This window comes from Frieseomelitta varia, unplaced genomic scaffold, assembly GCF_011392965.1.
Source record: "Frieseomelitta varia isolate USP_RPSP 00005682 unplaced genomic scaffold, Fvar_1.2 scaffold_281, whole genome shotgun sequence".
Taxonomy (NCBI): domain Eukaryota; kingdom Metazoa; phylum Arthropoda; class Insecta; order Hymenoptera; family Apidae; genus Frieseomelitta; species Frieseomelitta varia.
Window position 1 is genome coordinate 139,337 of NW_025110014.1, and position 27,724 is coordinate 167,060.

The 27,724-nt window shown below is 46.6% G+C and overlaps 2 protein-coding genes across 12 annotated transcripts in view; one reads left to right on the top strand and one right to left on the bottom strand.

Annotated features, from left to right (window-relative positions):
* Positions 1-27,724, bottom strand: part of LOC122529233 — a 132,613-nt gene that overhangs the window by 23,686 nt on the left and 81,203 nt on the right. Inside the window, exon 4 of one of the 2 annotated variants that reach the window (XM_043655128.1) lies at positions 3,702-3,710. The exons of the other annotated variant lie outside the window; for it this stretch is intronic. Within the exon in view, the coding sequence (XP_043511063.1) occupies positions 3,702-3,710 (9 nt within the window). The remainder of the gene's footprint in view (positions 1-3,701; positions 3,711-27,724) is intronic. 2 annotated transcript variants of the gene reach the window in all.
* The window catches only part of LOC122529227 (gamma-aminobutyric acid receptor subunit beta), an 83,795-nt gene continuing 68,061 nt past the window's right edge, over positions 11,991-27,724 (top strand). For 5 of the 10 annotated variants that reach the window (XM_043655112.1, XM_043655114.1, XM_043655116.1 and 2 more), the window contains exon 1: positions 11,993-12,307. In XM_043655112.1, coding sequence (XP_043511047.1) covers positions 12,210-12,307 — 98 coding nt within the window. In that variant the 5' untranslated portion in view covers positions 11,993-12,209. Of the gene's footprint in view, positions 12,308-27,724 lie in introns of all 10 variants that reach the window. The other 5 variants (XM_043655110.1, XM_043655111.1, XM_043655113.1 and 2 more) reach the window with 2 other exon arrangements.

The following is a 27,724-nucleotide window of genomic DNA, read 5'->3' on the forward strand; positions in this document are numbered from 1 at the left end:
TGGACAATCTTATTTATGAGGAACACGGATTCCTGGAGAACCAGGCACGCCTGGTAACGCCGGTGAACCGTGTCGCGTGATATTACGAAGCCAAGTTTGGCACCATGAAACGAAGAATAGCGATTGTACATGAACAATCTAGCGGTGAACTCGGACCCGAGCCCAAAACGACACACGCGTTTTTCAAATTCGCCAGAATATCAAACAGAGAAGAACAACACATCTACGTTTCAATCTAACCAAAATTTCATTTGGAAAATCATTGCTGGACCGTGGATTTTTATGGGATCTATGGGAAATTTGAAAGTACCAAAATCCGCAGACTCAGATTGAACTTCAGCTTTTGTTTATCTTGTTAATTTCAAATTTAGTTCAATTAAAAATCCAAGAGCTAATAATATTTACAAATAAATTGCAATAAAGAGTGATGCAACACCACTATGAAACTAGAAAATTTGAAAAATACAAACACGTAACTTTCAAGTTACGCGACAAGTTATAGTCGAAAGCTGTAGACATTGGTAGAGAAGGTTAAAAATTCGAAAAAAATTTTAACGAAACCGACATGGAACGCTAATTGTCGGTCTTTGTGCTAATTGAAATCCGACGATATTCGTTTCGATGAAAATTTATTACGAGGATTCTCCCGGCCGTGGAACTTTTATCTTCGTAGCGCTGTAATTAAAGGAAGGCCAGCGAGAAAAAGATGGATGAAAAGAAAGGAAACGAAGGCAAATGCCTTTTATCAGTAATTTAACAATGGTCTCATCAATAAGAGGTGTAGAGGTCAGGATGGTAGGGACCAAGTTAAGAGAATATACAATACCGCTCGTGATTGTTCGAACAACATCGATGATCGATGGATATTTGTTGAATAATTTAAACTCGAGACACGTAGCGCTTCTAATCGATAATATCAAAGAATGCTCGTTCTCTCGATAAGGAATTATTTGTTCGGAGCTTGGCAAACAAGTAAATTATAGTAATTAATTACTTTGAGCGGTATTGCAGGCAAGAAGCTTTGCATATACATGTTCCTGGTAATGAGTGAAGATCTACATCTTAGATACATATCATACAAAGGAGTAAAAATATAATTTAGACGGAGTGAAATATTTAGCACGCTTAACTCCAAAGAAAATGGCGCGGAAAGAGTGCTACATGAAGAATTAACTTTGATAATCGTGCTACAAACTCGACCGCAGCCACGAGTGTAGAAAAAAACTCCCTAACAAACCGAAAATACTCCCTGTCGAATCCCAGCCTACGACAAACCCCAAACTAAACCGCCACTCGAGCCGAGAAAAATCCCATGCAAATACCAACAACCCTCGCCACTGAGTAATTACTGAAACTCACTCCCCAAAAGGGAAGGACAATGAAACAGGATCGGTATACGGTATAATGACGTCACAAATCACAATAACACAGTGATGCTTGTCTCAATCTTTTGATAATAAAATAAAATTAAAAATTTCGTCGACAATCGATTAATAGCCCTCCTCTGTTCTTCATAAATTCGTGTCTCTCCCAAACAAACGAAAAAAAAAAAAAAAAAAAAGTGGAAAAGAAACGAATCAAACGCAAGTAGATCTGAATCACAAAACTGCTACTTACGATTGCTTTTCTACGTATGTAGTTCGTCTAAAAATCGAAACGCGCACGCCAACGGAAATCCGTACATACATATTTGCATATCTAAACGCCTCGACGTGCGTTTCAAAGGATGGAATAACCAAAGTAAGGAGGGTGAGGGGGCGATGGACCAGGGAAAGGATTCTCTGTCGCGTGCAGAGAATTCCGTTCGATTCTCAATGGTCGACGCACACGTATCATTTCGGGCCGAAGCGGCCTGCAGAGCGCAGCGAGCGGAGCCGAGCCGAGCCGAGCCGAGGTAGGGACGCGCGAGGTGGCAAGCAACGCTGGCGTGTACGACGACGAGGAGAGAGAGCGCGCCTCGTTCTGGCGCGCAATGTTGGCCAAGATCAATAGACGGGCCACGAGCCATCATCCCAGGCGACAGAGAACCCGCTGGTTTTGATCTCTCGCGCAAGCGCCCCCCCGTCCACGTCGTGCCACCGCCGCTGCGCTAATAACGGCCACGCTGCTACCGGCTATAATGATAACGTCATCAGAGAAATCCGACCGCGGCCAGAAATTCTACGTAGAGGCTTGGTGTGTTGGTACACACGGTGTGCTCCTCCACGTCCGTCGAGAGGATCCGCGCGTGAGCGTTCGCCGGAACGTCGCGAATACGAAATGCGGCCGGTTGGTTTGGCCGGGACGGGGAGGGCTGGATCGTAGATCTCTCAGGCTCTCGGGTTTAACGGGGCAAGGAGAGGACGGCTGGCTAAATCCTGGAGGGTTTACTGATACGTTCGATCGGTCGCGTTAATTTGATTTAGTAATTCGGTTTGTTTGCGAGGCACACGGGTGATTTGGGACGGGCGTGTGTACACCACCGTGTGCGCCGGATGGTGTTCGGTGATTTAAGGGGCACGGATTGGAGTAAGAGGGGGGAGGGGGGAGGGGGGGGGGGACAAATCGCGGCAAGAAATATACGAGAAACGTTGCACTCCCGCTGCTCCCCCGGGTAGTTTCTTTTTCCCTTTTTGTCAGAGAAAATGAGGATTGAAGAGACGATTATTGAGAATTATTGAGAAACGCAAAAGTATAGTGCGCACGCGTACCGAGTATTTCTTCTTCTTCTTCTTTTTTTTTTTTTCATTCGGTTCTTTGTACGTTTCATTCTTGCAGCATTGAGCTTTCACGGTGCGAACGCACTGTCGAATAATACGAAATTCAATATACCTGGTAAATGCCGTTATAAATACAATCGCGTGCCAATACTTTCGGTTGCCATTGTACACTCTCGTTCTCCCCCTTTCTTTTCTTATTGAGTACTTTATTGAATTCTCGGTGCGAGCTCGATCTCGTCTATATTGAAAATGGCGGCTTTCGCGTGAATATTTGAAGACAACAGGAACGGGATATTGTAAAAAACGATGGCGAACAATTGAAATTTAAAAAGGTCTCGAAACACATTACGTGAAATCTCATGAATCGTTAAATCGTATCAGGGAATTCTTTTCGAAAACGTGGGCTCCAAAAAAGCCAAGGAAACTCTCTCGACGTTCTCTCGTAATACTTTCATCCAATATAAAAATGTTTGTCTGTCGTATCTATCTTTACAGAGGGAGGTACGGATCATGGCCCAATTTTTCAGATTCCAACGTGCAGAAAAAAGTAAATGAGATATTCCAGACACGAATTGATTATTTCATGAGAATTCCAAGGTTTTATAGATTTTTGAGCGTCGTGCTTATAATCGAAACAAGCTGAGCCGGGCCATTAGAAGGGATGAAAATAACGCATGAGTCTGACCACTGACCCATACTACTTACAATGAATTCTCTTTTTCTCTCTCTATTCTCGATACCTTAAGGCCAAAGGTAAACGTTCTTAATATACGGCAAATTATTTTGGCTCTGTCATCAGCCTCATGACAATTTCATACGTACAATGAAAGTTTAATTTATGCCGTCGGCGAATGCGAGAATATACGAGTATTATCGCGACGTTTCAGCGAGCATAACATATCGTTAATATTAACACGAAACAAAGATAAATATCGAACGCTGCTTAACGCGCTTTAAAACGTTTTTCCTTTCAACAATTCACGATTGCGATTGCGTTATAACGCAAGCACTCTTTACACGTTGTACACGTACGTGTGAAAAGATAAATCTCTCTCTCTCTCCCTCTCTCTCTCTCTCTGAATGTATAAAAACAGAACTAAAGAACAAATATACGACACTCGGCAGATAAGTAGACTTATTCCGTTTTCAAGAATCTTCAGACAGACGTAAACTGACGTGCTTGCATAAGTTTCCTTAAACTGTAATAAGAAATATATTGTAGAAGAAAAACTGAACAATTTTAAACCTATTGTAGTTTGTAATAAATAATTTATTAATATTTAAGTAATTTGGTAAACTGAGTAAGTCCGAATACGACGATGACAAAGGGATATTAAGGAAGTTCTACCTACACTGCTATCACGATTCAATATGAAGATTCTGTATGGAGAATCTCATTTTTAAAACTTCACACACATACCATCGATCGTATTTTATGCCTTAAGATTAGAACGACCAGACAAACAGTCCCAAGTCCGTTGTTTTTCATGTATCGATTAATCAATATTAATTACTATTAATTTGCAACTTAAATGCAACTGAATAAAAAATTAGAAGAAAAAAGGAGGAGACAGATAGCTGAAACGAAAGGTTATCGGGACGAAACGCAGTTGAGAAACAAACTCGACGCGCTCGTAATTTGCAGAATTACGCGCGTTTGCTCGTGACGCGTGGAAATCTCAGCTCGACAACTCAGATACCAACGAGATATGTCCAACAGAGGAGACGGGGAAATAGAGGAACACACGAACCAGCGAGTGGAAAAGGCACAGAGAGAGGGAAAGGAGCACTTGCACGTGTCGCTTTGTGATGAATGCCGAAGCGGAACTCGCGAGCGCGGTTGTAAGACGAGGGTTCGAGGAAAGAACATGCCTCGCGATACACGCTTTCATGCACCCGACAGCTAAAGTACCAGACGCGTACGCGTCCCTTACTCGCCAGCATGATTCAACGATCCAGATCCATTCGTTCCTAAATCGAAAATAATCGTACCCTCGGTCATCGAATTTTTGTCGCACGATCGATCGACTCTGGCAACTGGTCTCAACGTCGACATAGAAAAACGTGTGAAACGCGTGCAAGTCTCATTCTAGACTCGTCTAATTTACTCGAGATGCACGATCGTCCAAGACGCAGCAGCCGCGAGACGGTGACGGCCTCTTTTCTTTTAATTAAACGTTAGTCCGTTAATTAGAGGCGGCATTTTATATCTGATACTTCGCGATACTCCGTGCTCCGTTCCCGCTTGTTACGAGCGCTGGCCTCTAATTAGATACCTTTGTCCATAATTTTTCCCCGCGATTAACGTAATCGGCCGTGTGGCGAGGTGCAAACGACGACCAGAAGCGTCGGTGGTCCAACGAATGAGACGACGAAACGCGACAACCTCGATGGAAAAAAAAAAGAAAAGAAAGAAAAAAAGAAGGAAAAGAAAAGTCGCGCGTTCGCGCTCGATTCCGGCCTTCTTCCGGTAATTTTCTCCAATCAACTCCGTCTCTCGCAATTAACGTGCGCCACACCCTCAACTCGATCAACCTCGCCGTGTTTACAAACGAAGGCGTACACGCGTGCGTGCACGAGCAGCGCGCAAAGAGCGCAGAATGAAAAAAGAAAAAAAAAGAAACGAGAAAACAGAGGGTAGACACGTGTCCGTGAAGAACACGCGTCGCGTTACGGCTCGACACGGTCGGTGACAAGAGACCACCGCTCGGTGGTAGTGGTGGTGGTGATGATGGTGGTGGTAGTGGTGGTGGTGGTGGTGCGGGTTCAATTTTAAATGGAACGCGCTGGAGCTCAAGCGGCGCGCACGCTGGATGCGGTTATTAACGCGAACAGAGGCTGCCTGTTCTCCCTTTTAATTAGCTGGCATCCCGGTGGACGCGTTAAGAAGGAAATAACGTGCTGGATGTGGCCTGTCGGCCGGCAGGAGCCGACGCTCCTGTCAAACACGTCTGAACGAGAACGTAGGAAGCGCGAGCGGAGGGAGGAGAAGAAGAGAGAGAGAGAGAGAGGTGATCGATCGGGTGTCTCTGGAGCTTTACATTTCGATACCGTTTCTATCCGTCCGGCCCCGATAAGCACCGGAGCGGATCTTTATTTCGAATAAAATCCAATTTTCCAAACTGCTGGAATAAAGAAATTTATCGAGCCGCGTCCTCTCGGCGTTGTCCTCAAATATTTTTCTATCGTTCGACGACAGATCCCGGGTGGTCCCGGGTCCTTTCGTGCGGAGAGAACCAAGCCGGTTCTTTTTTCTCTCTTTCTCTGCTTCCTTCTTCATCCCCTTCGTCTTTGCTCACGAGCTCAAACAGAGAAAGAATCTTAACCAACGTCGAACGACAGGGAAGGGGATCTCTCTCTATTTCTTTTTCTGTTCTCCCGTCTTTTCTTTCTTCTCTTTCTTTCTCGGCCACCTGCAGTCTTCTCCTCCGTTCTAGCGTGTAGTTTTAAATGTACACCCGGAAACGAAGCTGCCACGACGGAAGGATTCGATCGGGCTCGGCCGAAGGAACCGATGAATCGCACGAATTCGATGAATCGGAGAATTTACCGAGACCTCCCCCGTCGGGACACTCGAGGATTATTTTCATCCCCGGAAATTCGACTGCCGTTCTACAAGCTCCTTTTCTTCCTTCGCCTTCTTCTCGTCGTTTACTTCCTCCCTTACCCTCCCATTTCTTCCTTTCGTTCCTTCCCCTCCCTTTCTCTCTCTCTCTCTCTCTCTCTCTCTCTCTCTCTACACTCTCGCAGTTTCCGCGTTCCCTTCCCAAGCCTCTCCAGCTTGACGATCGCAATTATATTCGAAGTCGACCCGCCACGGGTAAATATGTACCCAGAAGTGAGCGCCACGAGAGACAAAAGCGAGTTTCCCCTGCTATAATCCGCGTTTATGAAAGAGAAACAAAGCGATAAAAGAAATTAAAGTAGAGGGGGGCGCGGTGGCGAACCTGGCGGAGAGAAAAAGTTCTCCGACTGCCAGCCCGGGCTGGAAATTAGACCGACCGGCTTCTTAGAAAATATCATAATAGCGTCTCGCTGACCGAGTGGCTTCGGGGTAGACGACGACCGACCGCGGCCGCGACGATGACGCGCGAGAGTGCGAGCGAGACGTGTTTCAGGAAGAACAGAGAAGGCACAGAAGAGGAGAGAATTCCGCGGTCGGTGCGTCGGGCGGCTTCGAAACAAATCGGCACGATCGAAAGCTTTTTAAGTTTTCCACGGCGAGTCAGCAGCCGCGGCGAAATAAAACGTCGCCGCCGACTGGTAATAACTCGCCGCGCGGTGCAATATACACCCCCGCCTCTCCCCCCCCCCCCCCCCCCCCCCCCCCCACTGAGTAGAGAGGTGAACGATCGTTCGAGACCGCCCAAAGATACTCTCGAATGTACGCCCGTTCAACCACCGTTGATCGACCACTCGATCGGTTCGTTTCGTCGGGAAACATCCAGCCGGTATCAGTTGCGAAATAACCACTCGCTCGCTCGGCTCGTGACCCGATCGAACGGAAAATTCGATTACACGCGTGTCAAACGCAATATTTGTAACGCAACACGTGCGCCGTCTCGCGTGCAATTTCACTCGGGGGTTTCGAGTAAAAATCAAATCAGATCGCCGGACGTTCGTCCGAACGTTTCGCCGGCCGAATTCATTAAACTCGCCCCTCCCCCCGGGGAGTAAACGCGGAAGATGCAAAGTCCAGACCAAGAGGGATGGAAACGGACAGACGAACGGGGAGAAGGACAGAGGAAGAGCCCTTGAAAAGGCATTCGAGTTTCGAGGATCGCGGCAGGGATCGATTCACCTCCCCTCGCCCCGTTGATATGCAACGAAGATTCGACAATGGGTTCTCGAGTTACCGCGAAATGCCACCGTTAAACCGTTCTGGGCGAACTTTTGCGCGCGAGCAATAGTTGGAGAACCGTAATATCGACTCTGTGTTCCACCGCTGTCTCTATCCTGGTTCGGACGACCGAACCAGGGCTCCGCTCTCTCTCTCTCTCTCTCTCTCTCTCTCTCTCTCTCTCTCTCTTCATTCGCGGCTCACTTCCTGCACATTCAGCCGTGCGAGTGCACCGGGCGAAACCTTGCGCTCGGTTAATCCCGCGAACACCACCGATATCAGGTGTGCCCTTCCTGTTAAAATCAGAACGAAAATTCTTGTTTCGGTGTCCACACACGGCGTTCGTGTACGTCGTTCGCCGTGCATGCAGGTACATTCTCCTTTGTAATCAATGGCAAGCACGGAAAAGTGACCCTCAAAGCCCGAACGCTCTCTACAGAGGCTCATACATACATATAGACGTGCTTAACCTGCTAGATTGCTAAATACGCTTGGCGGCGGTTCGTTTACTTTAATGGTTGCGCGGCAGATGACTTATTCGACGGTGTCTTACGCCCCGTGACGCGACATTATAATGACAAAGATGATGGAGCTTCGATGGATGGAATTATTCAACGTTTCCCTTCTTTTTCTTTTTTCTTCTTTCTTTCTTTCTTTCTTTTTCAAATTTAATTTAATTGTCTAATCCGACGCCATCCGTTTAATTGAATTCGCTTTAACTCGACTCACCGATTCGACGCTTTTCCAATATCAATAATATAGATATTTCTGCGGAAATACGTAACGTCGGAAACAAGCGTGTAATTGGTCGAAAATTCGTTAAATTGCGTAAAATCGGTTCGAGGGGGGGAGAGAAAGAAAAAAAAAGGTAAATAAAAGGGTAAGAGAAAAAGTGGTAAAAGCAGTGTGTTAACCTTCCGGGGAAAAAATCGATCGTGACTCTTTAGGGTTGAAAGAGTCACGTGTTGTCGTCGCCAACCCCTGACGTGTTTCCCGCGCCCTTATTTCCACGTTTTTACGAACTGTGTGTGCACCGGGTTCCGCGAATCATCGGAAACCAATGCCAAATTTAGACCGCGTAACAGAGGCCGCACGTTTCGCGGCTGAATCGAAACGAAATCTTGAGGCGGCGCCGTGCGTCGCACCCCCGTTTTCAACGGCAGCGGCGTTCCGTGGTAGAAACAGGCCAATAAAACTTCCCTCCCCCGCCCACCCTGTGTACATCACCCGCGTTTTATCCTCGCCTTGTCCCATCGTACGCGAGAACATCCTTCTGAAATTCGAAAGTGTATCCGAGAAAGGACCGTCGTGCGACGAATAACTCGTTTCGTTTCTAAATCTTCCATTTTAAGGGGAGGGGGAAAGCGAAAGAACGAGAAATTGGCAGCTCGACGCGAATCGAGACAAGGTTAGAAGTCACTGTTGATGAAATCCTAACGAAGAACGCGCGTTATTTGTTACTTACGGGCGACATAGCTCGCTAGAACAAAGAAAATATGATCAACGTACGCGTATCGACGTAACAATGTTTCTAGTAGCGTAAGAGAGAAATCGATGGAGTACTATTGATATTAACCTCTTGAGAGCTCGCTGAATTTTAAGAAACAAAACACTTTTCCATTCTATTGCTCCGTAAACGTTATACAAATCTGTACGAGATGATATTTTTCAAAAGAGGGATCGTCCACGTTTGCGAGAAATTACGCGCGTGAAATTCGCTGCGATGGCAAATGTGACGTTACGAAGGTGAAGCTTAAGGGATTAATTATCATTTATCACGGTGTAACAACCAAACCATGGTATCACGGTGCTGTACGAGAGAGATGGGTCGCGGCGTCACAAATCTCTTTTCAACAGCGGGCATTAATCTTCATTTTCTCGTTGACATCGAAGGTAAACCGATCTCGGTGACGAGAATGAAAGAAACAACTGGGGTGGGTAGAGAAAATGGTGAGGAAAGATGAAAACAGCGAGGGTGAAAGAGAGTGCGACGAGTCGAACAGCAACAAAGATAGGCTTTCGCGAGCAATTGAATCGAAAGGTTCCGAACGGGTTACCTGAACGGTTTGCGTGGTCGTTTTTGAGTACGCAGGTGTGCACGCGCAGACGCGCGTTTCCACTGCGTATCCAATGTTTACCCTGCAAGCACGGAGAGGAGAAAGAGAGAGTTTCTCGATTTGGAATCACGCGGTTGGAAAGAACGGTGAACATCTGCTTGGCCCCGCAACCGTTCCAATTACTTTGCCTCGCCAGCAAGAGAAAGGGCCGCGGATTTCCTTACGTTCATCCCTTCTGTCGTTTCGCGTTTCGCGTCTGTGCGACGTAAATCGCTGCATGCCCTGACGATACACGCGCTGAATGAATGCTCGCAGGTCTCTGCGCAAAGTTCAAGATTAAACAGCACTCCCTTTGTCGAAACGAAAGATTCGAACACTGTAATAAACGGACGAGAGTATTTTCTCGTCTTTTCGTTTGGATCGCGGTTAACAAACTCAGACCTCCAAACAATGGAGAGGACAATCGATAAGTGCATTCGACAGGAGATATCAGTCGCGTGCTGTGGGGAACGACAATAGATACGAAAACACTCGAGGAGCAACGAAAAGCAGCCAAACTGCATAGAATCGAATCAGTGGTGCAAGACCGCGGGCTAAACGACGGGAGCCGAGAGAAGGAGGCTCCTTGAGAAAACGAGAAGGAAACCGGCAACAAGGAAGCGGAAAGAAATAAAGAGTCGTTCTCGTTGTGTCGTCCATCGCGAAAGCCTTGAGACAGCGAATCAAAGGGAAACCACCAGGGTTGGTAAATTCCAACAAGAGGAAAATACGATCGCGGGAAAGAAACTCTGGAGTGAAAGAGACAGCGAGGAAAGTAGTCGACGGAGGTGGAAAGCATCCTTGGCGGTTTCGAGGCAGCCAGATACGGAAGGGCTAATCAGGGGCGAAAGAGTAAGACAAGTCAGAGGTAGGTAGGTAAGTAGGCAGACAGGCAGACAGGCAAAGCAGGCAAGTAGGCAGGCAAGGCATGCAGGCAGGCAGGCAGGCAGGCAAGCGAGGCAGGCAGGTAGGCAAAGATAGGCAGGGAAGCAGGCAGGAAGAGAGGAAGGAAGAGCGCTTGCGCGCTGGTACGGCCGGGCTAGACGCGAGAGCCGCCACTCCCGAGCGCGTAGCGGTGTAGCGCGGGTGCTGACCGAGTGTCCCCGTGAGAGAAGAGCGAGAGAGAGTGCGAGAGCGAGCGAGAGTGCGAGAGCGAGGAGAGCGGAGAAGAGAGAAGAATGTCCATCGTCGAAGGAAGGATCCCTAGGAAGCGGAGCCTGCGGCAGGACATCTTCTACGATCAGGCGGCTCCGTGCTTGTAGGACGAACAGAAGGGAAGAAGAGAGGGTTCTCTTCGAAGAGGATCTCGCCGCTGTCTCCCTCCTCCGCTGCACAAGTCCCTCGGTCGTTCCCTGTTCCTCAGATAACGTTGGTCCTGCAGCAACCTTCATTCCCAGGTGAACGACGGGAAGGAAAGAAAAGGAGAGGAGAGAAAAGAGAGAGAGAGAGAGAGAGAGAGAGAAGAACGCGTGAGAACTCGTCTCGTCTCGCCAACTCGAAATCGTCTCGGAAAGACGTGTGAAAGCTCGTCGGAAGGAGAGAACCGCTCGCGAAAGGAAAGCAAGTGTCTCGTCTCGTGGGAAGCTCGCGACAGGAGCATCGGCGCGATTTAGTGAACAGAGAGAGAGAGAGAGAGAGAGAGAGAGAGAGAAGGAGAGAAGCATCGTGCTCGTGAAACTCCGTCGGAGGATAGAGAATACGAGGCGTGTTAATAATATCGTGAAAATCGACCCGGGGACTATGCATGCGTTGAACCAGTGAGCCACGAAGATAACGAACGCTGGTGTGACACGGGTAAACGATAATCGCACGTACTCTGTGTGAAGCTTCGAAACGAGGAGAGAACGATACGGATCGAACGACGGAGAGAGAGAGAGAGAAAGGAAGATTTTATATATATATATACATATATATATACTTCGGAAAGAGAGAGAGAGAGAGAGAAGGGAAGAAAAAATCTCGTCGTGATCTTGTCTTGTAAGTGAGAACAAAGAGAAAGGAGAGAGAGAGTGAGAGAGAGAGACTTACTCTTTGCGCGAGAGCTCGAGAAGGACCGGTCTCTCTCGAGGCTCGGTCCGTGAAAGGAGATCGTGTGAGGTGATTCGATTTCGAGCTGCGATACACAGTGTTTCCGAGGGCACGTCGGACGCGAGTGTCAGTGAGAAAGCCAAGACATCTGGGTGAAATTCAAGTAGTAGCTGACTTTACTAGGCAGACCAGGCTGAAGCCGTGAAGAGAGAGGAAGAAGGAGAAAAGTACGAGAAAAACGGAGAGGGTGAAAAGCGGACGGAGAGAGCAAGACGGAGGTAGGAGGGCGGGGCGGGTGGGAGGGAGGTAGGGTGGGAGGAGGAGGAGGAGGAGGAGGAGGTGGAGGAGGAGAAAGAAGGGGGGAGGGTGAGACGCGGACGGCACGCAGAGAGGCGCCGGGTCAACGCGCCAGGTAACAACGCCTCAGGACATCCGCTGACGTCCTCGTCGACGTCCTTGCCGTTCTCCTCGTCATCATCGTGAACGGCGACGCGCCGTTGCTTCTTCTCCTCGAACGTGGATATCCCGTCTTGTTCCACGGATAATATGATGTCCTTCCACGCCGCCTCCTGGAGCTTCGCCCTCCTCGCGGCCACGGTCGCGTTGCTGCCCGCCACGCATCGTGCTCCGTTCGCGCAAGCCGCGTAAGTACAACTTATTCCCTATCTTCTTTTTACTCCTCCCCTTTTCGATCACAAACGTCACGTTTTCGTTTCCCTCGGGGGAAAGGTTAATCCGAAGACTATTTTTTTTAAACGTTATATATAGATATATATATATATATATATATATATATATATATATATATATATATATATATATATATATATATATATATATATATNAGAGTCGTTCGAATCACGCGAAGAAATAAAAAGAAAATGCCACTCGATTTAAAACGATGGGGGATTCTACTTCGAAACCAATGAGAACGAGACCTGGTCTCGTTATTGAAACAAGAAGTGACGAGTTGGAGTCACACTCCGTGTAATCGCGCAGTATCGACAAACGCATCGGTGTCGGTGCCTAATCAGGAAAGGCGGAACGTGATGTCTGACCACGGAGAGTGGAGGCGAGCAATTTGCAAGGGTAGAAACGTAGCCGAGCACGTCCGAATCGATAGAGGGTAAAACTTTTCGCGGACTTACCGCGTGTATGCGAAGGTCTCTTTGAACTTTCCGTTCCTCTGTGTTCCGCTCGAATCGGCCAAAGTTGATGTACGCCCGCCTCCGCGGTGAGACAGTCACGCGCTCACATTAGGCGAACTCACGAACTCGACTTTCCCCCTTTCCTCCCCCCCCCCCCTCCCCCTACCCTCTTCCCGACAAACTCTCTCCCCGGGAATAATTCTCTTCTCCTCTTGTCGTGACCTCGAACGGACGCCGAGTCGAAGTTAATCGACGAAGCCTAATGTGCCTAGAATACCACACGCTGGCAATCGATAGACTTGCAGCTGATTCTAACGGCGCGAGCTAGGTGCAAGGATTTAATTAATGATCCATAATCCTATATCTCGATTACGTGTTTCGCCTGCGGTGAGCCGTGCATGCAGACCTATCAGGGCATGCGAAATTGGTCGATAAACGGGCTATAATGGACACGTTAGAAGGGCGAGAAAAACGATCACCTCGTTTGGGTTGTACGCGCGGCCGCTACGTCTGCCATCGGATTTTCGACCGTCCGATGCCGAATGCGATTTCAAGTCCACGTGCCAGCGTGTATACGCGAGACATCTATCTTTGACACGGTATCGCCCGGCAATACCGAGCTGCGAGATTGTATAGCCTTCCCCGCTGTCTGGATGCACGTTCGTGATTGTATGTAAATGAGCGGAAACATGCAGGCTACGTTGCCCAGATGTACGACGACACACCAAGCGGGCGCACACGCTCTTTCAATGATCACAATGACGCCACCCCTCGTGACTTCGAGACGACGACGCCTTGTCGTCGTCGTCGTCGTCGTTGTCGTCGTCTCGCGCTTTAATAGACGCGCCACGTTCGCTGCTAAGTAAGATAAAAAAATTTATTTGCTAAGCAACAACTGCTCTCGTCCGGCTCCCGTCGCAGCCACTCTCTAATTTAGACTTCTAATTCGAATTTCCATTTCAAACGCCCTCCTATTCTCGTTCAAACGCTAAACACTTGTCTCTCGATTCTTTAATTCTCAGTTAATTTTTCCAACACTGTCTATATCTGACTTGATATTGGTTCGCCTATACCGCTTTACCACTATGCTTCGTAATTCATAAATAAAGGGCTACGAAATAATTTCGAAAAACGAAAAATCCACGGTTAAAAAATTGATCACTCGATATAATTTGGACTGTAATATCACTAAAACTTTGAACGAAATAACGTTAAAAAGGAGCACGATCAAAGGTCTCGTAAGCGTAAACGCGCGTGCTGGCTTTATAACGTTTAATAACCGAATGGAATATACATTTGGTTCATAAATACACGACGGTGTGTGTATGTGAGACGCAGGAAGGCTTAGTCGGTACACAGCCAGTGTCTCGGGAGTGACAGCGGCACCGTGAGAACAATGGCGAAGCTGAAATTAGTTGTACCGGCTCATCCCTTCTCACATTAACGCGCGATCCAGTCGCCTCGTATATATGTAATCGACAAACGTTTCTGTAACCCGAGCGCCTGATATCGAGCGCTATTTTCCGACAATGTTTAACACGTTTACTTATCAACCGCAGCTCCGCTGACAGCTCAATCGATTACAATAACAACGATATTTTTCAAAACGCGTCATCATCCGGATCGACGCGTTGTTTCGCAGCGAGGTCGCCCCCTTTTTGTCAACTATTCCCACGACGAGAGCCATTGTTCGTAAATTGTTATTACGAACAGAGGATGCGGGCTATAATTCCGAAATCCTCGAGAGATAAGAGCGAATAAAAGAATCGCGACGAATCGTTCCGTTGTCACTCGCTGGGAAAGTTAAATTAATTTTACTGTTCGAATAACGCCTAACATCGCCAGCGAAACGATACGAGTTGACATCATCCGGTGTGTACAGCGTTCAAGAGTTTCTAATTTAAGAAGCTTTGTCCAATCCTCAAAATTAAATCCAAAGGGTCTACGATACGATCCTCCGTGCCTACGAGAGAAATTGTAGAACGGAGAAAGAACCGACGGATAACAAAATAGGAGGCGACGTGCCCCATGAACAAAGAAACGTCGAATTTCCTCAGGAGCGAAAAATACCAAAGCCGAAAAGAATGTAAACCGTTAGCATTGCCCAACGAGACGGCGCTGGCCTAATCAGATTGCAATCCCATTTCCATCGTGGCTCGGCTGTTTACAGAAAATCGCATCAACGAAATCCTTGTTCGATCCGCGACGATATCAATGTCAGGCGAGGATGGTGCCACCCCCCCCCCCGCCCCCCGTGGGGCTCCTCGCGACAATTTTGGCTGAAACTACGATCTAATCCAGGAAGAAGAAAGAGGAAGGGGGTAGTTAGGTATAGTCGAAGGGATTATCAATATTTACGCTCTTTCAGCGAGCTCGCAGCTCGGGTCGTTCCACCTGTTTTCTCCTCGAGGGCCGTGCCTCTCTGTAGCCTCCTCCAAACCCCTACGAGTACCAACCGCGGACGTTCTGTAGTGTGGTATCGGTGATCGCAGTAGAGCTCTCGAGCAAGAGGGTGCTCCCGACGTGGCAGAGCTCCAAATCCTCCTACGCTGCCACCCTCTCGCACCGCTGTCGTTACCACCACTCTCTTCGAGACCCCACCGCCGACCGATTCCTGGACCACCGACACACATCAACCCTCTTTTTCTTATCGAGAGAGGAACGTCCCTTTCCTCTCTATCTTCCTTACTCCGCACGTCCTCCACAACCCTGGTGGAGCGTCGAGTGATCCCGTCTTTCTCTGGCTACGGCATCTCGTTCCCCCTTTTTCGGTCACCCGGACCAAGCTCGACCCGGAATCGTACTCTTGCCGTCGCACCTTCATTGACGTTTTCTTCTTCCCTTTCCTAGACGAGAGCCCAACTGGGCTACGCGAGTGTGTCTACCCGGCCGTAGATCCGCAAGGGCAGACAGGCACCTCGACGAGTCGAGTACGTCCCCGATTTCGCGATTGAAACGGGCCAGAAATGGGCTCCGCGTGCACACAAGGAATATGAAACAACGTTTCTTCGAGCAGTCTAGCTTCGGGCTAAGCGGACGCTCGTCCCTCTATCCATCTCTCTCTCTCTCTCTCTCTCTCTCTCTCTATCTATCTATCTATCTATCTATCTATCTATCTATCTTTTGCTCCTCTTTCTCTCTGCAGGTCGCAGTTTCGAGTGTTTTCTTTCGAGTGTCTTCTCTTTATCCGAAGGAAAACCTACCATCTCCTCGAGTTGGAAAATTGCAACGCGAAAATTTATTACCATATAGGTCAGTGCGATTCGAAAAATTGTCCGACAATCGATCCGACAACGTCGAAAACGTGGCGGTTTCGAGTATTTCCTCTTTGTCCGAACGAAACCTACCATCTCCTTGCATAGAAAATTGAAACGTGAGAAAATTTATTACCATATATAGGTCAGTGCGATTCGAAAAATTGTCCGACAATGAATCTTACGATGGTCGAACTGATCGCTCGAACAAACGAAATGAGCCAGCACAGTAAAATTCACGATTGCTAGAAATGACGGCGACAAAGCGAGACTGCGCGCACGGAGAAGCGTTGAAAGAAGATCGGGGGAGAGTCTGTGATCTTGGAGCACCGCTCGCGACGTATAATGACGATGTCGTTAACCGCGGCGCGTCGTCTTTTTCCCGTGGACGACGTTCCACGTGAAAAGCGATTCTCGCGGGCGGAAGGGCGCGCGCTGCAGGACTAACAGGAATTGAAAACGCCGCGGATACTCGTGCGGTCGCGAATGGTCGTGTTTTTGCCGTGGGAAGCCGGGGAGAATCGTCTATCACGGAAACGAGGGAAAACGTGCCAAGTCATTCGGCACTCGGTCTGACCCACTTTCCGCGGAAGCGTAAAACGCGCGCACTTTGCGACGACGATCCGACGAAACTGATTCTCCTTCTCTTCCCCCTCTCCCTCCACCCTCCGCGCTTCTATACAGTTACATACAGCTGCCTCGCGTTTTTTTTCCCCCTCTTTCCATCTCTTTTCTCCACCTTCTCTCTCCTCTTTCCCTTTTTTTCTCTCTTTCTTTCATTTTTTTTTCTCCCCTCCGCCCCTCTTTCGTCAGACACAATGAATGACGGTTGAAGAACATAATTCCTGAAAAGAAATCCCAATTTCGCGGCGCGCACGGTCCCTCCCCGGTCCGGCCTGCGTAACTCACCCGGACTCTGTAACTCACTATCAGCGATACTCTCTTCTGCGCTGAACGATCCACGTAACTCGTAAACGAGTTGAGCCGTTTCGTTGGAAACGCTTGGTAAACTTAGGCGTCGCGTATCTCTTCTATCGTTTCTTAAACTGTTTGGACTGACCAGCTTTGTAAATAACAATATTAACACTTTCGCTACGATAATCCACTCCGCCGGAGCGCCGCCACTGAACGGGGGACCTCACGCCAAAAATGATTACACATTGATCGAATCGTTTCCCGAGTCCGTTAAGCCGTTTTGAAATACAATCTTTTTTTTTTGTTTTTTTCTTTTAATCTCTTGGTAACATTTTTGACAAGGATATAGTTGACCTAAAATATTTTTTCTGTTTTTTTAAACTCTACTCTGTCAAATAAAAATCTAACTTTAAATTTTTAAGAGATTAACAATTACATCTGTAGCTAAATTTTTGGCGAATTGCGGTAGATTTTTTTATTACAATAAAAAATATTCCACCGACGAATTTTTCTTGAATTTCTTGGTAATATTTTTGACAAGGGCCTAGAATGTTTTTCCTTTTAAACAAACTGTAATCTTTCAAACAAAAATCTAACCTCAAATGTTTAAGAGATTAACAGTCATATCTGCAGTCGGTCTTTTCTAAATTATCGATTAAGAAAGATTTTTTATCATAACAATTTCTTATCGCATAGATATTCTACTGTCGAGCAGAAAAGAATAGAAAAAGTTCGTTTCTAAAAAAATGTATCGTGTATTTTTAATATCGTGATTATTCCAATGTATCCGAAGGCTCGTAACGAAATGGTTAAGGGAACAACAGCACTGTAAATATAACTTTTCAGGATTATTGTTATTATTTATCCTGCTTCTTCGCGACAATCAGACGCGAGTCTGACGAGTTGCAAGTGGTGCCAATTTATATTTATTCAGCCGTGAGAAACGTATTAACATGAAAAAGAGAATATCGAGCTTCGAAACGACAAGCGAGGCGAAACTACAAAGTAGATCCTTCGAGTTGAACGCGTCTTTTCTTCGCGAAGCATCGCGGATTAGCGCAGCAATGGAACAAAGTTCAACGCCCCGAATTCTCTTTCGCGCTTTTCGACCGTCTGTTTACCTTCGTATCCACCCACGCCCATGCTCCAACGAGAACGTAACGCAAATAATTATTCGCGGAAACTCGGACAGATGGGTGCGAGCAACGTTCAGCTTACAAAGGGCAAATTTACTAATTAACGTTCGAAATGAAACTGTCCGAAGCGCGTGGAGCGACATTACTCGAACGCGAACGAGCGAAGCTAACGGATCACGATACTCTTTTACACCCAGTTGCCACAGTGAGATCGTTTCACCGCCACGTTCTATCGAGATTCCGTCCGAGCAGAGACGAGACGAAAATATGAGTCGAGGCGGCACTGTCGAGGCACTGCTAGTTCAAAATTCGCGCGAGCAAAAATTCGGAATCTGACAGCGCGGATCGGATGATCTCTGAGAGTGCGCGACGCCTGTTAATTATCGACGACGACGCTAATGGGCTACGATCCGATTGCGATATTGCGATCCCGCGTGAATTTGATAATTCAACAGCAGCAGTGTAATTCGGCGACGCGCTCGTTTAAAACATTTAAAACGCCGCGCGTTCGAATCACGCCGGCTAATTGACTGGCCGATTAGCCAGCGATCGGTTCCGTTTCGATGTAATGCGCGCGCTGGAATCCAGGAGCGAATTAACGATACCGCAATTACCTCACAGTGTTCTGTTAACTGCTGTCTGTTAAATGCCAAAAATGTCTCGGCCATGTCCCGAACCAAGGAAAACAAATCGAAAAACACCGGAGGGACAAAAGTTCCCTGCGACGCGGTGATTAATATCGAATGAAAATGGAAACACACGAAGGGGGGAGTTGGTTGGCGAAGAGGTTAGGTTGCACAGGGTGAGAAGAAGCGAACGGACGACAAACGAATGCATATTTAATAGCGAACGATTATTAATGCTCGCTTACGAGAGATGATTGATGAAACTATACACATACACACACATACACATACACGCACGCACACGTGCAACGGCGGAGGGGTTGAGCTTTAATGATTTCCGGCCGTCATACACGAGCCGCGATTATCGCGAAATTTCCCGTTTATCTTGATGCGATAATGCGTTCCGTAGAGAGGAGGCTGGTGGAAAGAGCAAGCTCGAAAGGGACGAAAGGCAGCGAAAGCAAGAGGAAAGGGAAAAAAAGAATCACCGAAAGGCGAAAGACGGAGACGAGAACAACAGAGAACGAAGAGTGGGTTGAGAAAGGACGGAAACAATGGAAACACTTGCAAATATTGCGACCGACCTTCGTATTGTGCAAGAACCGTTTGAAGAATTAATTAGAAGCGACCAAACGACGCTGCTCGCGGTACGTCGATGAATGCGCCGCGTTGCTGAATGCGCCGTTTACAATGCGCGTTATTAACTCTCCGACTTCATTTATTTAGACTCTGTTAATTATGGTTGTGAAACAATAGCCGGCGAACGCGGGGCAGGCGAGTAACACGCAGCCCCGCTCATTATTACCCCGCTTACGCTTATAGGTTATCCGTTATGTTTCGCTGACTGAAAAGCCTGCCACCTTTTATTAATAATCGGCTGGTTTCGGATTAACCGCGTTTGCCTTCTCGCGGCAAACACGTTCTTATCTTGCATATTCTCTTTGTTCCGCGTTCGAGCCGAAAAGGAATCGGTAATATCGTAATGCAAATACGATCGAGAGGAAAATTCACGGTTAGAATTATCCGGCATAGAGGGGAGGAAAGGGAAAACTGCGCGAGGCTTAACCGACGCGACGTGGGGGAAAAAGGGGTGAGGGGGTGGGAAAGAAAAGAGGATTTAGCGTCCAGATCAATGAACGAACATTCCTAGTTACGTGGAAATCAAATATTCTTCAGTGACTGCAATATCCGTTGCGCTGCGGTTCAATCGAATCCGGCCTAGGTCTGACTACGCGTTGGCCTATACCACTGCCGCCGCAAATTACATATTCCACTGGACGAGCATCTCCAGGAAATCATCGCGAGAGATCGATGCTAATCATTCCATCCGCTAGCCGATTCGAACGTAACGTCTTTCCAGCTTTACTTAATTATTCAATCGTTCCTGGCGGTTCCTCCTCGGTCTTTCTATCCTTAATGAGGTTCCGCATTCATTTCCAGCGGGGTCAGTCGTTCCGCCAGCATTCAACAAGATCGCGAACGCCTGCCGGTAATCGTGGGAATTAAGGATAATCGGATGAATCGTATTTTCCACGCATATTCGACCATTTTGCAATTGTCGCGCTACTCGATGTATGACATATATTGTAACCTTCGGACAAAGTTTGTCGCTTCGCTTTGTCTTTCAGAACGGCCATCGGCGAAGTATCACTGTACAAAGCGCCTAGACAAAACCGAAACTTTCTCATTGTCAGTCACCAAGTCATCACCTCCATCACCAGCGATCAATTAGCAAAACACGCGAGAATGTTTTCGATGATCGCCACGCGAATAGAATCGACGCACTTTACGTGTTCATGATTCTTTTACGAATAGGTCTGAACAAGTGGAGTTTAAACAGAGATTTGTTTCGCCGTCTGAATATTACAACGAGCACAATGGGATATCCGTTTATACGAACTTGTTGAGGGACAAGTGCTTTATATAATTGGAGTTTGCATAATAGGAGACCACTGATTCGCCTCGCCAACTGATGATCTTTTTTTCTTTTTTCTTCGTGTATATAATAGAAGTTCGAAGTGGAAGATAAGTGGACTCAATCAGAAAACGTTCGTTTAATCAGGCATGAACTAAAATTTCCCTCGAATAAATGCAATTATAAACAAAGATTGCTGTACCTTATACCTTTATATATCTTTACGTATGAAAACTACAGGAGAAACGTTCTACAAGTTCTATAATTTCCTTGATTTTCCGATTTCGATGTTATTAAAAGATGTATTTTAAAATACTTAAATGACACGAGCCTTACAGCAACGACGTTTATAAAATTTTGTGAAAATAAAGTGTCCAAGTGTTTTCGACATGTGTTTTTAAGAAAACCTCGTAACCAAAATTGATAGAGTTAATATTGCAATTCGATCCTCGCGTAATATACATTCCACGAATACCAGCAGTCTAATTAACAGCAAAATAAATTGCAGACGAAACGAATATCCCCTTTATCTCCTACCAATAGCGAAGTTTCACGCCCTAATCTCTGCAAGTACTCGCGCTCCGCTTCTAAAACTTCCCGTTCCGCCCTCTCTTCTCTCTAAAACTTCCGCCCACCGTACACTGATCTTCCTTGAGAACTCTCTCTCATCTCCGCGGCGAGGCAGCGCGCACCCTCGACTGTGTCGCTAACACACGAAGCACGCTGTTAACTTTCGAAACGCGACGGCGGTCGGTCGTTCTCGATGAAAGGAGAAAGAAGAAAAAAAAGAACTGCCCCGGCCACGAGAAACCGGCACGATCGAATTTTACCGCAGCGCGAATTATATATAAAAACCGCGAAACGTATCGGTCAGAGTTGTTAACAGCGGAGTTAAGTACAAGGTACAACGTGGAGGGTCGAATGGTCACGCGATTCGGAGACTTTCCCGGCCGCTTCTAGATTTTCGTTTCGCGGCCCTCGAGCTCGTAAATTCGTGCAGAACGGGCGGGTGTCGCGATTAATATGCGGTCGTTCTCTCCCGACCATGTCGTGACGGTGTCCATACTTTTTCGTATTATTTCCACCTTAATGCGGCGGTTCTTGTCGCGTGTACGTCGCGCGGTGAAAAAATTAGTAGTCGAAATGTTCAACAGCCAACCACCGAACTTGCTTGATTGAGCGGCGAACTGGAAGCGACACGCGGTTTGTTTCTGTTTCCAAGTAACAGACGTAACAAACACGTATCGTTGGAACACGCTGCTGTAACTAGACTGCGGATTTTTATGCAAATTCATTATTTTTGTGAGGCAGAACAACCTTGCGCAGTTGGAAAATTGTCTCCACGAACTAAGTTCTTACGAGCTAATTCTCCGGGATTTTTCACTTGAAAATTTCCTACGAATACACATACGTACGTCCGCAGTCTAGTTGCAGCTATGCTAAACATTATAACGCAGAACGCTAGACTGTTTGTTTTCTCTTTGAGTTCAAACTATAATGTATATATTTTTACACGTTTAATGTCGGTCGTTAAAGTCTAAAATATATATATATATATATATATATATATATATATATATATATATATATATATATATATACAGTACGAAAGATTCCAACTTTAAATCTCATAAACAAAGTGTTTCTCTTCGTTAGAAATTATTTACGCGCTTTTGACTGTCTATTCTTGATTCACATTTCCATTACGTACGTTTGTGCAAGAGGTACGGTGAAAAAGTGGTGCAGGTGTATTTTTTTTTTCTTTTTTAAGATAAAAGAATCGTGAATTTTCAAGGCTTTAATAAAACGTACTGATATCTGAAATTGTGCCAATCTTCGTCCACAATTTTTTTCCCCAAATTAAAATCACCCGTGTCGCTTTTCTCTCCACGCCCCTCGCGTTAACTAATACAATTCCGTTCCGTTCCCCCTATTCGCGAAGCCGAACGCGCGTCCTTCGCCTCGCGCCATTCGTTCCAAGAATTTCTCTCCAACTTTTTAATTTACATTCCGCGTGCAGCGTCGACGTGACACTCGTATCGCGAAACAGCATCGGAAACGCGTTCCCTTGAACGCCGAAACTCGAACGATAATTGCCCTCTGGCTACTTCGAAATTAATTTCGCCGTCGGCGAAACGATATCCTAGATCAAAGCTCGACGATGCTCCACGGTTATCGAATACATCCGGGGAGAGAAACAAACGCCGTTCTCCGACGCCGCCGCGTTGTATTCACAACAGCGAAAATCGCTCGGAAACAACGACGTCTGGGGTGGAGATAAGTACGTTCGTCGCAGACAGAACGAGTGCATACGGTGCATTCGTTCCTGACGAACGCAGGAGGGGGCGGGTGGGGTTGGAGCGGCGGCGGTTGGCACGGGAGAGGGTGGAGAGGGAAGGAGCGAGGGAGGGTGGGAGGGAGGGGAGGGTTGTCGGGGAAGAGGAAGAGGAAAGAAGAGGCAAAGAAAGGAACAGAGAGCAGCGGCATGAACTGAAACGTTGGTCGCGGGCTGCTGGTCGCGACCGAGAGGGGGGGGGGGAGGGATCGGGGGTCGCAGGAGGTCGAAGGGGGCTGACGGAGGTTGTGGGTGGTCGGAGGCGAACGGGGGTTCGTCGCGTGCAGCCTTGACATGGGCCAGGAAATCAATGGGACCTCCAACACCAACGCAAACTCGGTCAGTCGAGCCGCGCACACGGCCCATGCCTATAATTCGCAGTCGCACGCGGGAATGTTCGGCATCGTCGGCGATCGATCGTCGGATCCAATCGAGAAACGCCTCTTTTCGTACGGCCATTTTCACCGCTTTTATTTCCCGATTAGAAACCACGGTAGAGGGGCTAAAAAGAAGAAAAGAGGGGAGGAGAGAAAGAGAGAGAGAGAGAGAGAGAGAGAGAGAGAGAGAGAGAGCGAGTGGAAGGCAATGCGAAGTGCCGACGCTGCTTCTAATGTCGCTGCCGAAGATCGTGACCTCGATGAAACGTTCATTATTCGGTACACGCCAGTCGATTATCGAGAATGCCGGATGCGCGCCGTTTCTTTCGCGAACATGGGCGAACCTGGGCGAACCTGGCGAGGAGAAGAAAGCGAATCGTTGTTCGAGTCGATGTCGACTCAGGACTGGGGAGGTTCTCTTCTTTTTTTTTTTTTTTTCTTTCTTTTTTTAATCGTGATCAGCGTTGATGATGAATATGATTAGGAGACGCTTGGAGAAAAAATGGAAAAGGAACGATGGAAAAAGTCGACAAAGGGAAAAGTATTGAACGTTAGGAGCGAGGAATTGAAAAGAGAAGCAGGAGGAGCAGTGCTATAACGATAGATGTTTGACAGGCGATTTTACAAATCGAATCGAACGGAGCTTGATTATTGATCGAATTTTTGTTTAGTTGCGAGGTGTACAGATACAGTTCGAAGGATGATGGTAGATGCGTTGTTTGTAATTTGATTGTATCGACGATGCTGGAAGATTGAATTTCTCGCTGTGAAAAGGGAAAGAGGGAGAGGGAGGGGGAAGGGGGAGAAAAAACTGGTTAACGCAGTTATCGGAGAAAGGTAAGCTCGTAATAGATCGATTCGCGAGCACACCTCGCGGTCGAGATCTCGATACAATGTCCATTGCAACGTCTGTCCCGATGACGACAGCGATACCGATAGCTAGGAAATGAAACGACGTTTCGAAGGAAACGTCAAACAGTTGAATAAGGACACATTGATCAGGAATGGAAACAGCGGCAACTTTCTTCAGACTTTCTAAATCTATTTCTGACCTTCTGTCTTTCTCATTTCGTGTAATCTCCACGTTTTCACTCGCCAGTACGGCATTATTCCATGACCGCGCGATATATTATAATAAACACGTATAACACGAACATCGACGATCTTCAATCCTTATTCTTTCCTTTGAAATTTCTTTATGCTTTTACAATGCTATAAATTTACTTTTAAATCAAACCTATAATCTTTGTCTAACAATGGTTCTTCAATGAGCACTTCATTCATATTTTTACACACGTGGAATAATTATTTTCGCGATGTATATAAGGAATAAAAAATTAATCGATAGAATATTTTATGAAATAGAAACTTGATCAAGGACTGGCCGAGCCATATCACACACAGAAAATAAAAGGTAATCGAAGTCAGTTTCCAACGTAATCCGCAACCGTAAGCTGCATTATATCCGAGTTGGAGAACCTTGACGAGAGCGCGGCCAGGGCTGCCAATCAATGGCGAGGACATCACCCTCGGCGACTAACGTCTACGTCCTTGATCGTCCATTCGCCGCTACTGCTAAAAAGGCTAGTCGTTTTAAACGATTACAACACCGAGGACAAGCAACTTTTGAATCTTATTCAGATGCTTATATGTCCCCCGTTCCATTACATTTCGACAAAATATTGTTCGAATTTCACATCAAAATTGTCTAGCAGATATTTTACTATTCGTAAGTCAAAGTTCATTTCGAGATACTTAAATACTTAACGTTGTTACGATGCTCGCTTCAATTTCGATCATATCAGACTACACTGTAGTGAAATAATTTTAGTCTATAGAATAGCAATTTTATTCTAAAAATATTCTCCAGTTGGTGACGAGGAAGGAGAATAGATCTAGCAAGAACAAGCAAGAAAGACGTGATATTTCTCTATTCATTGTCTAGGTTTAGGTTACATCGAGAAAAGGACATTTCGTTGCCATTGTCATATAAATGTAAAATCTATTGAAGTTTAAGCACAATATTCAAATAGCTTGTAACCAAATTTCCTTTTTCGAAAACCTCGTCAATGCGCATTGTCCGCTCGTCCAAAAGGAAAAGAAAAACAATTATTTTCACAAAACACGCTAAGGGCGCCGGAACAAAAAAAAAAAAGAATTAATCACGGCGAAAGACATTAGAGTTCCAAACAAAAAAAAAACGGCGTTCACCGACGAAAAAATACAAGAACTATGCTTCTTCTTTTTCCCCTCTTTTTTTTTTTCAATTCGACATAGCAATAGGATCAGAAGCAGCAGAGCGTATATACAGTCGAACGGGCGTGTGTGCGTGTACCAAGGCATTCGGTCGACGTAATGTGTGCACCAGAGTACGGGTGTAATAAAAGAGCTTTCTGGGTCGCATTAAGGTAATGCTTCCATGGCGCGACTAGACGCGAGAGAGGCCCAGCTTGAAAGTTAGGCGAAATAGCGAAACAACGAGAGCCGTCGGACTTTTTCGGCGGTATCAAAAGGGCAAGTCGCGCGATTTGTATCTCCTTCACGCCACCCGAAAATATTCCAAGTCGTGGGGAAACAGGACTGCACGACCGTTCGTATATACGTGTACTGACTCGCGAAGAAGTATGAACATTTGCCATGGAAAACTTTTTTATGTTTATACTGAACATGTAAATTCACATTGCACTGCAGAAAATAACATATGTAATATGAATAATATACAGTAAATACAATGTTACATTTTTGAAATATTTTGAAATTGAAAGGGTGAAATGAAACGTAACGAGTTTACGAAGCTATGTGAAATTGTACAGTTAGTAAAAACTTCAGTAAACGTCTCAAGCACAAACGTTAAATGCAGTTTCACTGAGGCTTATCAATAAGACACATGATTGATTGCGATCTACAAAATATACATTATTAGAAAATATCTTGTAACTTATACGCATTCGAATTTGTTTCAAACTTTGCCGATAAAATCGGGACTCGCAACAGTGTCAATGAAATTTTAAAATTATAAAACGACTGATCGAGCAATTTCGCGAGCTGGTTATTCCGAAGGAACGGAGAAACGAAGGAGTCTAATTTTCTTCCGGATAATGTTTGCCCGATGACTGTTCGAAAGTTCGAGGTTGATCGTTCCACCGCCGAGTACAGTCGTTCGTATTTGAAAATAGATGGGATCTGTCTGGAAAGACGGATACATTTAGCGAGGAAATTTCTCAAGCTGACCCGTTAATTAATCGAAAGCCAATGACGCGGCTGATAAATTATGATCTCCTTATCGATCGATCGTCCTCCGGCGCAGCCGGTATTGTCTCTTGCGTTTTTTCTACTTGGTTTCTCTCTCTCTCTCTCTCTCTCTCTCTCTCTCTTTCTCTCTATGGTTTCCTGGACGGACTGCACTCAACCCTGAGACGCTGATCATTGCGCTAAATATAATAATGAACCGAACCGGTGGCAACTGGAAGCGTCATTGACTAGACATACGACACTCGGCTAACTTCGCGAAATCGATCACGTCTATGTCAGGGTCACTCTGTTCCGTGGTCTATGGAACGCTGCTACTCGCCGACTTCTTTCCAGCTAGCAAGCCGTTAACGAAGTAACAACGTGTTCCACACCTGACGTTTCTCGCTGCTGGTCCCTCGTGGCCCGATCGACGAGACATAAATCGCGTTCCACGAGTTTCCATTCAGCAAAGAGACCACGTCGTCCAACGAAATTTCATTCACGCCCCGTTTCTATTGCGGTGCCAACTACGCGAACGTTTCGTTTGTTTATTTCCTTTTTCTCTTTTTCTTCTCTTCTCCTTTGCGAACGCGAGGAGCAAGCCTGTATTTATCGGTCTTTGTTTCTTGGCTGAAAAAAAGAAACGTGGAAATTTTTCTAAAAAAAAAACGAAAAAAAGAACTGTAGACCGCAGCGCGATAATTAAGCCAGTGAAAAAGCCGTCCGCCTGTTCGAGTAATTTTCTCCGCCGGCGTCTGTCCGAAAAAGCGGCCGCCCGCAGGAAGCTGAAGAACATCCTGTCGAATAAATTGGAGACAGAAGAAGAATGGCGAGAGAGGGGAAAGCGTGGGCGAAGGGAAGCAGCCACGAGAAGCCTCCTTTTCGACCAGGCATTACCAAGAGGGTTGGTCTGACGGTGGTCGAAGCAATCCCCTAATTGGATAAAACTCAACGGCAACCCGGTAACTGGTAATTTCCCTGCAGCAACGTAATTACTGGCCCGTATTTACGCAGAGGGCTGCGCGCGGACCAAGGCGGCGGCGGTGGTGGCTGCGCTCTCGCGCTCGCGCTCGCGCTCACCGCTCCTCCGCTGCATAGCCAGGTGAAGAAGAAAAAACAGAAAA